The sequence below is a fragment of the Ascidia mentula genome, chromosome 5 (assembly GCF_947561715.1).
Source record: "Ascidia mentula chromosome 5, kaAscMent1.1, whole genome shotgun sequence".
In the NCBI taxonomy this organism is placed as follows: Eukaryota; Metazoa; Chordata; class Ascidiacea; order Phlebobranchia; family Ascidiidae; genus Ascidia; species Ascidia mentula.
The window spans coordinates 10,259,141-10,270,664 of NC_138570.1; the positions used below are offsets into that span (position 1 = coordinate 10,259,141).

The 11,524-nt window shown below is 37.3% G+C and overlaps 3 protein-coding genes across 4 annotated transcripts; 2 read left to right on the forward strand and 1 right to left on the reverse strand.

Annotated features, from left to right (window-relative positions):
- Positions 1–806: 806 nt before the first annotated feature.
- LOC145903779 (lysosomal acid lipase/cholesteryl ester hydrolase-like) lies at positions 807–5,049 on the reverse strand. 2 transcript variants are annotated; one of them, XM_082991921.1, is made up of 9 exons: positions 4,857–5,049; positions 4,640–4,792; positions 4,453–4,574; positions 4,252–4,390; positions 4,014–4,078; positions 3,038–3,702; positions 2,152–2,369; positions 1,664–1,830; positions 807–1,373 (listed from the first exon to the last, which is right to left on the reverse strand). In XM_082991921.1, exons 2-9 carry the CDS (start codon positions 4,740–4,742, stop codon positions 1,242–1,244), a joined length of 1,611 nt encoding a protein of 536 aa, XP_082848047.1. In that variant the 5' UTR covers positions 4,743–4,792; positions 4,857–5,049; the 3' UTR covers positions 807–1,241. The 2 variants fall into 2 exon arrangements, with proteins under 2 accessions (XP_082848047.1, XP_082848045.1); XM_082991919.1 differs by having other exon boundaries at positions 4,640–5,049.
- A 2,379-nt stretch (positions 5,050–7,428) lies between these two features.
- Positions 7,429–9,200, forward strand: LOC145901633 (trafficking protein particle complex subunit 4-like). The gene is made up of 4 exons (XM_082989391.1): positions 7,429–7,582; positions 8,346–8,499; positions 8,600–8,836; positions 8,914–9,200. The coding sequence occupies exons 1-4, from the start codon at positions 7,485–7,487 to the stop codon at positions 9,073–9,075; spliced, it is 651 nt and encodes a 216-aa protein (XP_082845517.1). The 5' UTR covers positions 7,429–7,484; the 3' UTR covers positions 9,076–9,200.
- LOC145901632 (GPALPP motifs-containing protein 1-like) lies at positions 9,118–11,458 on the forward strand. The gene is made up of 7 exons (XM_082989389.1): positions 9,118–9,517; positions 9,618–9,731; positions 9,790–9,883; positions 10,139–10,234; positions 10,332–10,433; positions 10,537–10,659; positions 10,774–11,458. The coding sequence occupies exons 1-7, from the start codon at positions 9,246–9,248 to the stop codon at positions 10,873–10,875; spliced, it is 903 nt and encodes a 300-aa protein (XP_082845515.1). The 5' UTR covers positions 9,118–9,245; the 3' UTR covers positions 10,876–11,458.
- The last annotated feature ends 66 nt before the right edge of the window (positions 11,459–11,524 follow it).

The window sequence follows — 11,524 nt, forward strand, 5'->3', positions numbered from 1 at the left end:
AGGGGAAGTAAAATGTAGCGAGAGAACAAATCTGTGTGGTGGCCTGGAATGAATCGTACAGACGTTAAAAAATTTGTTGGCAATTGTGCCGTTTGTGCGAAATGGCGAAGAAACTCTGCTGAACCACTTAATCCGTCCTTTTAGGCCTACATGTTGGTTGTGGACTATTTTTCCAGATTTATTGAAATCCCCAAAATGCTAAAAGACACACTTCAGAGAGTTCGATACCACATTTGAAATATGTTTTTGCTTCTCATGGCATTCCAGAAGTGGTTGTTTCCGACAACGGGCCGCAATTCGCTTCGAGGTACTTAAAGAATTTGCAGCGCCGTATACAGTTTTAGTTCTAGCACGTTACCAGTAGTCCACATTTTTCACATAGCAATGGCGAGGCACAGCGTGCAATTCAAACGATAAAAGGTCTAATCCCAAAATCGCGCGAGATATTCACACAGAGTTGCTAACATGCCGTTTAACACCTATGAAGTCGGGTTATAGTCTCCCGCCGAATTATCAATGGGTGGAAATGGGTCCCATGATGAAGAAATGCATTAAAGCAGACCAAACCTATGTCCAGGAAGAAAAAGCAGTTAATATGCACGACATCGCGTACACTGGCGAATAACTGTTACACTTTTTGTATTGCTATCGCGGGTATAACATAATAATAACACACAGTAATAAATTTTGCAACAGCCTTATTGACACCTGTGATGTCAAATTTGTATTGAAGATACCTTGGCCTGAAAGCCAATTATTGCAATAAAATGTACAGGCACCATGAAATGGTACCATAAAAAGCTCTGGTTCGTCTCTTGCATGTTACTATTTTCGATTCGTTGCTAAAATGGCCGAGGATACCGTTACCAAATTAGTCAAACATGTTTAATTTTAATAAGGACTTAACGGATTGTCAAAAGACAAGTAAAAAAACCTATCACAAAAACACAGGTTACATTTCCGCATTGAAAGCTTTATTCAAAAGCAACAAAGGCAAAGTATAAGAATATTTCCTCACAAAAAAGGCAATTACGCAAACCAAACGAAATTAAATTCACAGTAAAAGGTTGATTTCACTTTCACTATACCCTATTATTTAAAACTTGTTATATCTGCCCAAGTACCGCGTGACTATATATGTGATATATGCATCGTGAATACCAAGCAAGGAACAAGTCGTATAGCAGACAGCTGAAAAAATGTAAGTGCAACCGTGGATTAAAGAAACGCTAGAATACGCATCATAACTCGTCATTCAGCCGATCAGGGTTTTTCTTAATCTCGGACGTCAAAATAAGTTCTTGAATTTCTTTGTAGATTGTTTTGGCGGCGGCTTTTCCCCATAGAAAGTCCATGTGGTCCCATCCATCGAGCTAAAATTGTTAAAACCAAGACCGTTACAAGAAGCAGTGTTAATACATTTGGAGGGCTGTACTAACTTGAATGAGATAACACATTTAAAACATATGCAGTCTCAAATGAAAAAATACGACAACGGAAATATCGACATCAAACAATAGACACAATAACAGGGGTACAAATATAAATACTCTTTTTTCTTATTGATGGCTGTTACATTACAAGAAAAAAAAAAAAAAAAATTCAGAAAATTACAAGCAATATTTTTAGGCAGAAATACAAATGAAAATGAGGGTTAACTTACCAACTTGTAGTGAATTACAGATTTTAGCTTTGACAGTAGAAGTGCACTGTCAACAGGATCGGCCAACTGGTCCTCGGATCCAACATACACCACAACAGGCGTTCGGAATTCTGCCAAGTCGTATTCTGGCGGCGAACTCTGTCCATACACTTTTACATTTTCCGCATCTGAAACAAAGCAAATATTTGCAACGACACATGCCACAGTCAACCGTATTTTTCAATGGTACAAATTTTGCCATTTGGCGTTTTTTACCAAAGAAAACGAAAAAACAGCTGTTAACAAGACATAACTCTCGAAAATGATGATACTTTTGTGTGTTTTCGCACAGCTTCTTTGACAAATCGAATCGTGAGACGATTATTGACTTCACTTATTTTGCGACTTAATGGCGCGTTGTCACAAGTCTCATATTTTACTTTTGCGATATCAAACAAAATGACCGCCGTTTACTCAAAATATGTGACCTTCAAAATGTGACAAGTTACCTGACATATAATCCCACTTCTGCATCTTCCCGCTTTCCACCAACTGCGACATGTGAAGGAGATTGTGCAGAGAGGTTCCTGCTGGGGTGTGTGAAAAGTAGATCGGCATCCTCTCCTTGTAATAATGTTCAGGATGGACACCACTCAGAAACATCATCAAGTTGTTGCCGTGGTAAGCTACCTGTTCGCCGATTGAATGATTCTGGGAGTTATATATTCTGCACAAAACACGCTGGTGGTTATCAGAGGCTGTTATGCGAGACCAAAAAAAAAAAAAAAAAAACTATCTAATAATTTTAGAATAGTATTTAGGATTTTGGAACATGGGATATTGAATTCTGTCAAGTATTCGGTACTACATTCATGTACAAAAGGTATGTACCGTAGGTTAATTATGCAAGGATACGATTACTGTTCACTTATTTTATCCGTCTCAGCATGGTGCTAAACTCAAGAAACATATTACACGTTTTCGTGATATTTTTTGTGTGTTTGTTGAAAAAAAATCACTGTGCAAAGTTGCTGTATATTGTTAGTTACAAAAACTTTTTCGAGTTAAATATCTTGAGATTCAATTCCGCACAAATTTAGTGAGCCCAAATACAAAAATACTCGTGGGAACCTATACATGGTGTAAATATGCTACATGAAACAAACATAAAAATAGTAACCATAAAGACTCTTTGGTCGCTTTAAAAAAAGCATAAAAGGGAAAGTATTTTAGCCGCAAAACCCGCGCAGCAGCTTTAGTTACATTAAACTGTTAACACAAAGAAACTTCAAGCTCAAGCGAATCCAAACTGTGTGATTACCTACGTTGTTTCTTATTTTGTTGACCAAGCGCATACTGATACAATTACGTCACGAGCCCTATTTGCCCACTTGCCTGTGTAACTTTGCCGATATAAGTCGGGACATCGAAGACTTGGGAAGAATTTCGGTACCGCCAAACAGGGAAAGGCCGAAGTGAGCTAGTTTGCTGAGGAAGGTGAGACTTTTGACGGGACTTGTTATGTGAGCCAGAGTCGACACGGGCCCAAGCGCAAACATGAGTTTAATTTTCTTTGCAAACTCTGGATCCTCCGAGAGTTTGGCAAATGCGATTAATGTTCCTTGAGAGTGCCCGATGTAATACAACGACTCTTGGCCAGATACCTCCGTCGCTTTGTTTATCATTGCTGGCAGGTCAGATTCGGCCATGTTTTGCCACGAAAAGCGCCAAAACTTTTCGTCTTTCTTCGCGTTCATTCTGGTGTGCGAACGGGAATAGGTGCTTCCCCGGACGTTGCCAAGCCACACGTCGCATCCTGCATCGGCCAAAATATATGGAAGACTGCGACCAGCACCGTTTGCAATCCAACACGACGAGTCGGCCAATATGCCGTGTTGAAAGAATACAACCGGGCGTTCCCGGGGCGGATGAGCGGAAGAAGGTCCTCCCTCACGTGGCTCTTTAGCATAGGGTATTCTGTGGAGGTGTAATATGTAGCCATCGTCAGTGGTTGCGGTATGAACTTCAACCGGATACCCAGCATGACGTATCATTTCTGGCTAAAATAGGATACGATATTAGGATCTAATGTTGGCGTAGACTGTCAACTACATTGGTAACGTACAACACTACCACAATTTTATCCAAAACTGCAAGAGTATTTCGTAGTTGGATTCGTTTTAAATTGTTGCGTGACGTTATTTCTACGTCCGGATGAACAACTATTGTAAACAAACTGGCTGGAAGAGTACTATAGTCAGTGAAGCAGACAAATGTATATAAAATAAAATTAAAAAAACATGTCAAAGGTATTTTATTGTGAGTTTTAGGTGCCTGACCCAAACATATTATACTGATAACTTGCACGTACACTTGTCATTGAACATTCCACAGGTATTTCAACGCCGTCTCCCATTTCAGGGGGCTCTTCACTTTCTGCTCAACACCAAACGCACACAAAGGTTACGAAGAAAGCCAAACAATGTATTGTGATGAATATTTGTTTGGACTGTGTGATCACAATGACCACTGTAGCTGACAGTGCCATTTTTTCAAATTTTGTAGATAAGATAAACTAAACATGACAGAAAACAACTCCATTATCCAACCTGTGGGTTCCTTGGCTGGCAGTAGTTGCGCTGAAAACGATTCCCAATCAAACTCAGAAATGTGGTTTTTAACGTAATCAAGATCGAGTCCCAGTGATGGAAATTCAGGCAGACTGTTTCGGAATTCTTCCAATTTCGCCTTAACACATGAAACCTTATGTAAAGCATAGATGCTGTGCGTCGAAACTATGTAAAACTTACTTTTCCTACTTCTAGACCAGATGTCATAGGATTGTCATTTTCCATAAAATCGGTTAAAATCTGATCGACTTTCTCTTTTGTTGCTTGAAACGCAGTCTGTATGTCTTCCCATTGCGTTGTTTCTATTCCAAAATATCAATTGCCAACACGGCCTTACTGAGCAAACAGTTTAATGTGGTGCGTTTACCTTCCTCTAAATCGCCTTCCTCGTCATTCGTCGTACGCCCAGTAACTACATTGAATAGGCCCGTGAATGTCTGTGTGGTTACACTGTACCAGCTGCTAGTCATGACTCGAGGCTCGACTGTGAAGGCAAGGGTGGAAGCGGTAAGCCATGAAACTACAAAACATTGCAGCAAATGTTGATATACGATATGCTCTGCCGCCATTGAGCATATACAAACCTAATAGATGACACTAAAACAAAGAAACTAACATTCGTATTCAACCAATTGATTCCGCTACGGTTTTTCATGAAAAACAACCGTTTTGGTTTGCACTGGCCCGGTTAACCTGGCATAATATATAATACCATGTAACCTCACAAACGACTTGCAATTGTGACAACATTAAATAAGTGCTGGTTGCCTTCGCACTTTGATCCCGCAAGGCCGCAACACGCTTGCCTTGACGAAAACAAGCAAAAAATGCAAATAGTTCCGTCATGCTTGATAGATTACCACGGGAAACGTACACGGCGAATCAATATTTGACACAGAAAATTACTTACTTTTAGGCGATTAAACACAAAGTAAACATTTGCTATTAACGTGAAACTTACGTATATGCGGTACTTAAAACACATAGGCGTGGAAGAAGGTTCATACTGTAATTGTGACGGTATTGGCTGTGATGAATCATTTTTGACGCACCGTATTGTTTTTTTATAAATGACGCTTGTACGCATTATCGAATATAAATGAAAGTGACTATATAGTCTTACCTTTCATTTTTTCCTGTTTGGAAATTGAAATTCGTGCACAAGATAGAATCAGGGGTGCGAATTTCCATACTGGTCGAATTGCGAAGAGAGGCATCATGTTTCGTGACCTACTACTGACGACACCCAATAACTACAGTCCCCGTTTTACAAATTTGCTTTTCACAAGTTTGGTATGATGGAATATGTCCATAGCAACGTTGTTGACAATTTCTCTATTCCTTTTGACTATTTCGTTGTTTTTAACTGATTTATGCAAAAATAGTTTTCAGTCCACTGTATAAATTCATGTAACAAGAACACGAATTACAAGAATTTTGCGGCCTTTCTGGTTCATTCGAATCCGATGTCGCTCGTCGAAATTGTGTCATTGCTTTTTAATTTGAAAAAATGATGCCGATGTGAAGATGATGCTATAGTAGCCTGCTTATTTTAGTCGAAATAAAAAGTTACAAAAATATTCTGTGAGAAATTTGTTGTTTTTAACATCGTTATAACGGTTGGTCACATAAATACTTCATGAAAACTATGTCAAAAAGATTTGCAGGAGAGAGGTGATTTTAAAGGGTTTTAAACAGCTGGAAAGGCACACATTTTATGCAATAGTATATTGTGGATGGACCCTTTTCATATAGGTACACTCCATGGTTTTTATCGCAACAAATTAAAAGCTTTGGTTTAATAAATTTTTTCAGTAACTACAATCTTCAATATTTTTCGTCTTCAGCAGCATCTATTAAGGAGAGTATAACTTAGTGCAATTATTTCGGTCAAATTTCATTAACAACAAACATGTGATAATTGTCTAAATCTCACGCTATGTCTCTTTTTTTATTCGGCAGCATTTTTTTAATATACTGATAAATCCTTGTTTCGTTCTGTGCAAAGCTGCCAAAGTACCAACTGTCACAATTCATAAAAAATTGTTTCATGAAAACGCTGAACTTTTAAATACATTTGATAGCTTTAAATTTCCTGAGCTACCGTATCTCATATGTCATTATCGCACCCATTTTCGCTAGGTTGCTTTGTTACGTAGCCTATGTAGGGGATTAATTATTGGTGTAGGTCAGTCAAGGTTATTTTAGTTCGCCATACATGTGTGTGCAAAATCAATACGGTTGACAATGAAACAATGGCGATCAACACACGAGTGACGTAAGGGCCTATATATTTACGGAAAATATGCAATTAGTTTCGATTTACCAATAAACCACAAATTATACGAAAAGGTGTAGTTATATGCGGAGAAGAACGTTTGAGATAAAAATCTTTTTTGTACTGAATTCGGTCTCTGGGAATTAAACCCCGTGACTGTATATTTTTTTATTTGCCTTTCAACATTTTCTGCTTCTACTAAAACCCCTTTCTGGTCATAATTGAGCAGTCTTCAATACATTGTCTCATTGTATTTCAAGCGTTTCAACAAATAAAAATACATCCTCATACACACACAGATACGTGCGGTCTCAAAGACTGAGGCACTTATTGTGTATAGTAACAAACTAGGCCACAGTTATTTACGCCCACAGCCTCGGGACTTTTGCTTGCCTCAAAGAAAATGCTGCAGGGCTGACAGGCCTGGAGAATATATAATTACCTACAGCTACAGACCTTTGGCTTATCGCCTATAAGCGCTTGATACCCCACAGGTCACAGATTTTCGAAAAATCATGGGATCTTCTTGTGTTTTGAATCTCTGTAACTGTCATCCCCAAATCTAAATTGACATAAAACAGCATTTGAATAACGCTATCAAGTTTTTCAGTGCTGTGTAATTTCCGAACTATGGCCACTAATGCTGTGGTTTGCATTTTGATGTTTTGTGAATGTTTTTCTGTCAAAAAACTTTCAATAACTTTTCAAAGCATGAATGGTTTATTATTGGTTTGTGCTTTTAAATTTTTGGCCAAGATTTACAAACAAGTTTTTAACTTTGATTGACATCTGCAACCTTCACTTGAAAAAAAACATTTCTATGCTCACCGCCAATTGTACGCATGAGTAGTTTTGTTTCCACTTTTTGGACAGATTTTGCTTTGTAGTAAATATTACGATCAGGTTGGTTTTGGTTATTGATTAGTACACAAGAATGACTGTGTTCTCAATTTATATCATCAACAAAGCTGGCGGTTTAATTTATCAATATGATCACCAAAAAACTGCGGTGGAAATGGAAAAGACTTTCAGGTTTGTCTTTAAAAATGTAGTTTTAAAACCACGAATTTGGCAGTAAATATTATTCATGGTTCCGACTTCGCGTCAACAATGGGTATGGCGTCACAATGCTGCAGGTAAAGATTGCCGGAAAATGCATTTGTTAATAGATAGGAATTCTTCAATTTAATGCGTGTAACGCTGCAATAGGCTATATCATTTTGTGGGAATTTATTTGTTTGTTTAGGCAAAGCAGAAGTTTTCGAAGAATTAGTAGAACACGTTTATAATTTGATTTTGAGTCTTTTATTTCATATGCTGTGATTTTCCCCACTAACGAGAAAGTAAACGAGCACGTCATTGCAATGCAGCTGTGGAAAATTGCAGCGTATGAAATAGGGTTTGCCTACACGTAAATTTTTTCCCACAAAAGGAATTTCAGCTGCGCTACATGCATTTTAGTAAAATAACTCCTATATAAACAAATACATTTTCAGCCAATCTTTACCTGAAGCATTGTGATGACAGACCCATTGTTGACATGAAGTCAAAACCATGAATTGACGAATTGCAAGTGCATCACTATTTGTTGATTTAAGAAACATTACACTTAATTTCATGTTGTTTTTTAACTTGACAATGTATTGCCCACAAGAAAAATTGTATAGTAGGCTATAAACAAATTGTTTAGTGATATGTTTTTTTGTTTGGTTATTCTGAAAAAAAAACGTTCCCCTAAAAATTTCTATTGCAAATAACAAACTTTTCAATTTGAACTACCTATTGTTATTTATAGTTATCCTTTGGATTTAAAGTTGGAGACACAGTCTGATCAAGTAGCTGTTGTTTTTGGTCAAAGAGATGGGATTCAAGTGGGACATGTTGTGTTATCTGTAAATGGAAAAGCTGTAAATGGAAAGAAGCTTGAAGATGGATGTGATGTTCTTGAGGTGTAGCTTATGAATTGTAACACGTGAAAATCTAGTCTAGTGCTATATGTATTTTAGTTAAAGGGTGGTTTTTAAATGTGTAAATTACTTCTGCTTGTAGGAAATTGCAAATGAAAAGAATTATCCAATAAGCATCAAGTTTGGTCGTCCCAAGTTATCATCAAATCAAAAAATTATGATGGCCAGTATGTTTCACTCGCTGTATGCGATTAGTGTCCAGCTTTCTCCAGTTTCGGGAAGTTCGGGCATCGAAAAACTTGAAACAGACACTTTTACTTTACACTGTAACCAAACTCTTACTGGTGTAAAATTTGTTGTTATGGCTGAACCACACCAAGTAAGTACCATACTTGGATGAAAACTATTTTTCTCTGCAAAGACACAGTGATTTCTAAATGATTAACTTTCCTTCAGGTTGGAATTGATTCCCTTCTTCACAGACTTTACCAGATATACTCAGACTTCGCCCTGAAAAATCCATTTTACTCTCTAGAAATGCCTATCAGAACTGAGCAGTTTGATTCACATGTACTCACAGCAGTTGAAAACACAGAAAAAACTGGATCAGCAGCATAGCTTCCACAAACAATTGAAGCTGATATTAAAGAACAATATTTGTTTACTCTTTACATATATAGTGCAATTCTAAATTATCTTGTACCATTGATTTGTATTATCTTTCCTGCAACTTTTTATTCTGTTTTAGTTTTTTTTTCAATATCATACTATAGGCACTGCTGTAAGTGATGTCTGAATTTATTGGTCCTGCACTTCCTCCTCACCTGGCTGCATTGAAAAACGAAAGCACCGAGGACGATTCCTCATATAATTCAGAATGTAAAGAAAAATCTTCATCTGAAAGTAAACCTGCAATAGGACCCTGCCTCCCACCTTCTTGTCCAACATCTGAAGCTGATGATAAAGAAGATGACTCCTTGTTTGGTCCATCACTGCCTCCTCACCTTAAAAACAATGCAATGAAGGTTATGGGACCATCACTTCCTTCTGGATTTCAAAGGTTTCTGTGCTAAAAAAGTTGTAATGACTGAAACCATGTTGGTTTATATTGAATTTTTTTGTAAACATTACTTTGCCATGTGAACCACATTAATGTGTAGGGTTGAAGTTGAAGATTCTGATTCTGAAGAAGAAACAATAGGCCCCCTACCACCTCCAGTCACACAAAGTTTAGCGGGTGAAAAAGAAATAATTGCAAAGGAATTTGAAGCCAGGTAAGTTCATAAAAAAGTTTTACTTGATAAAAAATATGCTGAAACTTACCACACAAAGATCAAAGAAAATGAAGGATAAACTGACCGGTAATGATAAACCAGAAAAACTGGAGAGAGAAGAGTGGATGACGGAACTTCCTCCTGTTTTACAGGTGTGTACATTTGCCATTTATTTTAAACCTGTGTAAAAACGATTCAAACAACAACCATACAGACTATCAGCTGAAATTTTGTTCAGGTTTTATCTAGTAAGGCATCATCAGTTAGTGCAACTTATTTATTCTAGTTTTCTGTATGATTGTTGTTTGAATCTAACATAGAAATACCACTTCGGTACTACTATATGTCCAGCTTATTTTCTATTATTGTAACAAATGATGGTATATACATGTTTCTTACTAATCTAGGGCTTTGGTATGGGTCCTAGATCATTCAAGATGAATCCTACGAAAATAGGTGACCGCTCTGTGTGGACTGACACTCCACAAGATAAAGCCAAAAGGGTAACACTTTGTGGTGTAGAAAGCACACAAACTGCAACCTACATTTTGTGTGTTGAAAATAATGACTAGCACTTTAAAATATGATTTGTTGTGTCAGGCTTTGAAGCAACAATCTGGTTCAAAAACAACAGCTGACCCTATATCAAAATACGTGAGAGAGCGTGATGCAGAAATTGCCAAACAGATATCAACCTATGAGGTAATGACAGGTTGTTCAAATTCAAATATCATTATAACCAATAAAACAGATTTTTTGTATGTCAACCCTGAATTTATATAAATGTAATAACTTTGTGTTACAGCCTGAAAAAGGGCAGGAATCCCTAATGTCAATACATGAAAAGTCCAGAAAACGAAAGTTGAAGGAGGAAGGCAGCGCATCTGACAATATCAGAAGACCATTTGACCGGGATGTTGATTTACAAGTAATCCTTCCAAATAAATGTTTACAAAACCTTATCATAGACTCGTTGTGGATTTTTTTGAAGGTTGCAAGTATAGATACAACCCATGTATATAATACATAATATTTTTTCCAGGCAAATCGATTTGATGATGCTGCAAAAAAACGCGTTATGAAACAGTCACAAGGTTTGAACTCTCGCTTTTCCCATGGTGAAACATCTGGAACATTTCTGTGACAAGTTTTACTGCAATTCCAAATAATTGTTGGTTGCAAAAGCTTCACTAAGGCCAGAAAACAAAGGTTGATGGAGATGTCGGTGGTTAAAGGCAAATGCTATAAACAGATGGAAACTGGTGACATTACTACTCTTAACACTTTATTGCTGAACTATATATTTTGGCCTATTTGTCCCAAAAGTGTCATGCCAAGTATAGTGTTTTTTATCAGACTTGTTTTGTATGACAGATTGCCACCTTTCTGGTTAAATACAATGTCTATATATGTGCACATGCTTCTGTTAGGTCTGTTTCAGGACTAAATTAAAACCAGGTTGGTTCCGTGAATCAAATGACCGGTTGTGGCGACTTTGTTGTTTAGTGTGCACCGTTGCATAATGATTGTTTTTTTCTTGTTGCCCTTGAGAAGAGCATGTCTCCTGATTATCTGATGTATTTTGCACTGCACATCCATTGTGCAACCTTCTTGCATTAAAGCATCCTTACTATCACCTTTGTTCATTTGATCTGTACAAAACTATCGATAAGAGCCCACCGTATTTTGAGAGTGTCTATGCATGTGTGTGTTGGTTGTATGTGCCACATGTCAAAAAATACATTTAAATATTGCAAACTTGCATTTTTATGCACTTTTCCGTAATTATTTGT

Coding starts and splice junctions, on each gene's coding strand:
- LOC145901633 (XM_082989391.1), top strand. CDS start 7,485: ATGACTGTGTTCTCAATTTATATCATCAACAAAGCTGGCGGTTTAATT. Junction 7,583..8,345: donor GAAATGGAAAAGACTTTCAG/GTTTGTCTTTAA, acceptor TGTTATTTATAG/TTATCCTTTGGATTTAAAGT. Junction 8,837..8,913: donor TTATGGCTGAACCACACCAA/GTAAGTACCATA, acceptor ACTTTCCTTCAG/GTTGGAATTGATTCCCTTCT.
- LOC145903779 (XM_082991919.1), bottom strand. CDS start 4,841: ATGGCGGCAGAGCATATCGTATATCAACATTTGCTGCAATGTTTTGTA. Junction 4,575..4,639: donor GGAAGGCGATTTAGAGGAAG/GTAAACGCACCA, acceptor ATTTTGGAATAG/AAACAACGCAATGGGAAGAC. Junction 4,391..4,452: donor CTGGTCTAGAAGTAGGAAAA/GTAAGTTTTACA, acceptor TCATGTGTTAAG/GCGAAATTGGAAGAATTCCG.
- LOC145901632 (XM_082989389.1), top strand. CDS start 9,246: ATGTCTGAATTTATTGGTCCTGCACTTCCTCCTCACCTGGCTGCATTG. Junction 9,518..9,617: donor CTTCCTTCTGGATTTCAAAG/GTTTCTGTGCTA, acceptor ATTAATGTGTAG/GGTTGAAGTTGAAGATTCTG. Junction 10,235..10,331: donor CACAAGATAAAGCCAAAAGG/GTAACACTTTGT, acceptor TTGTTGTGTCAG/GCTTTGAAGCAACAATCTGG.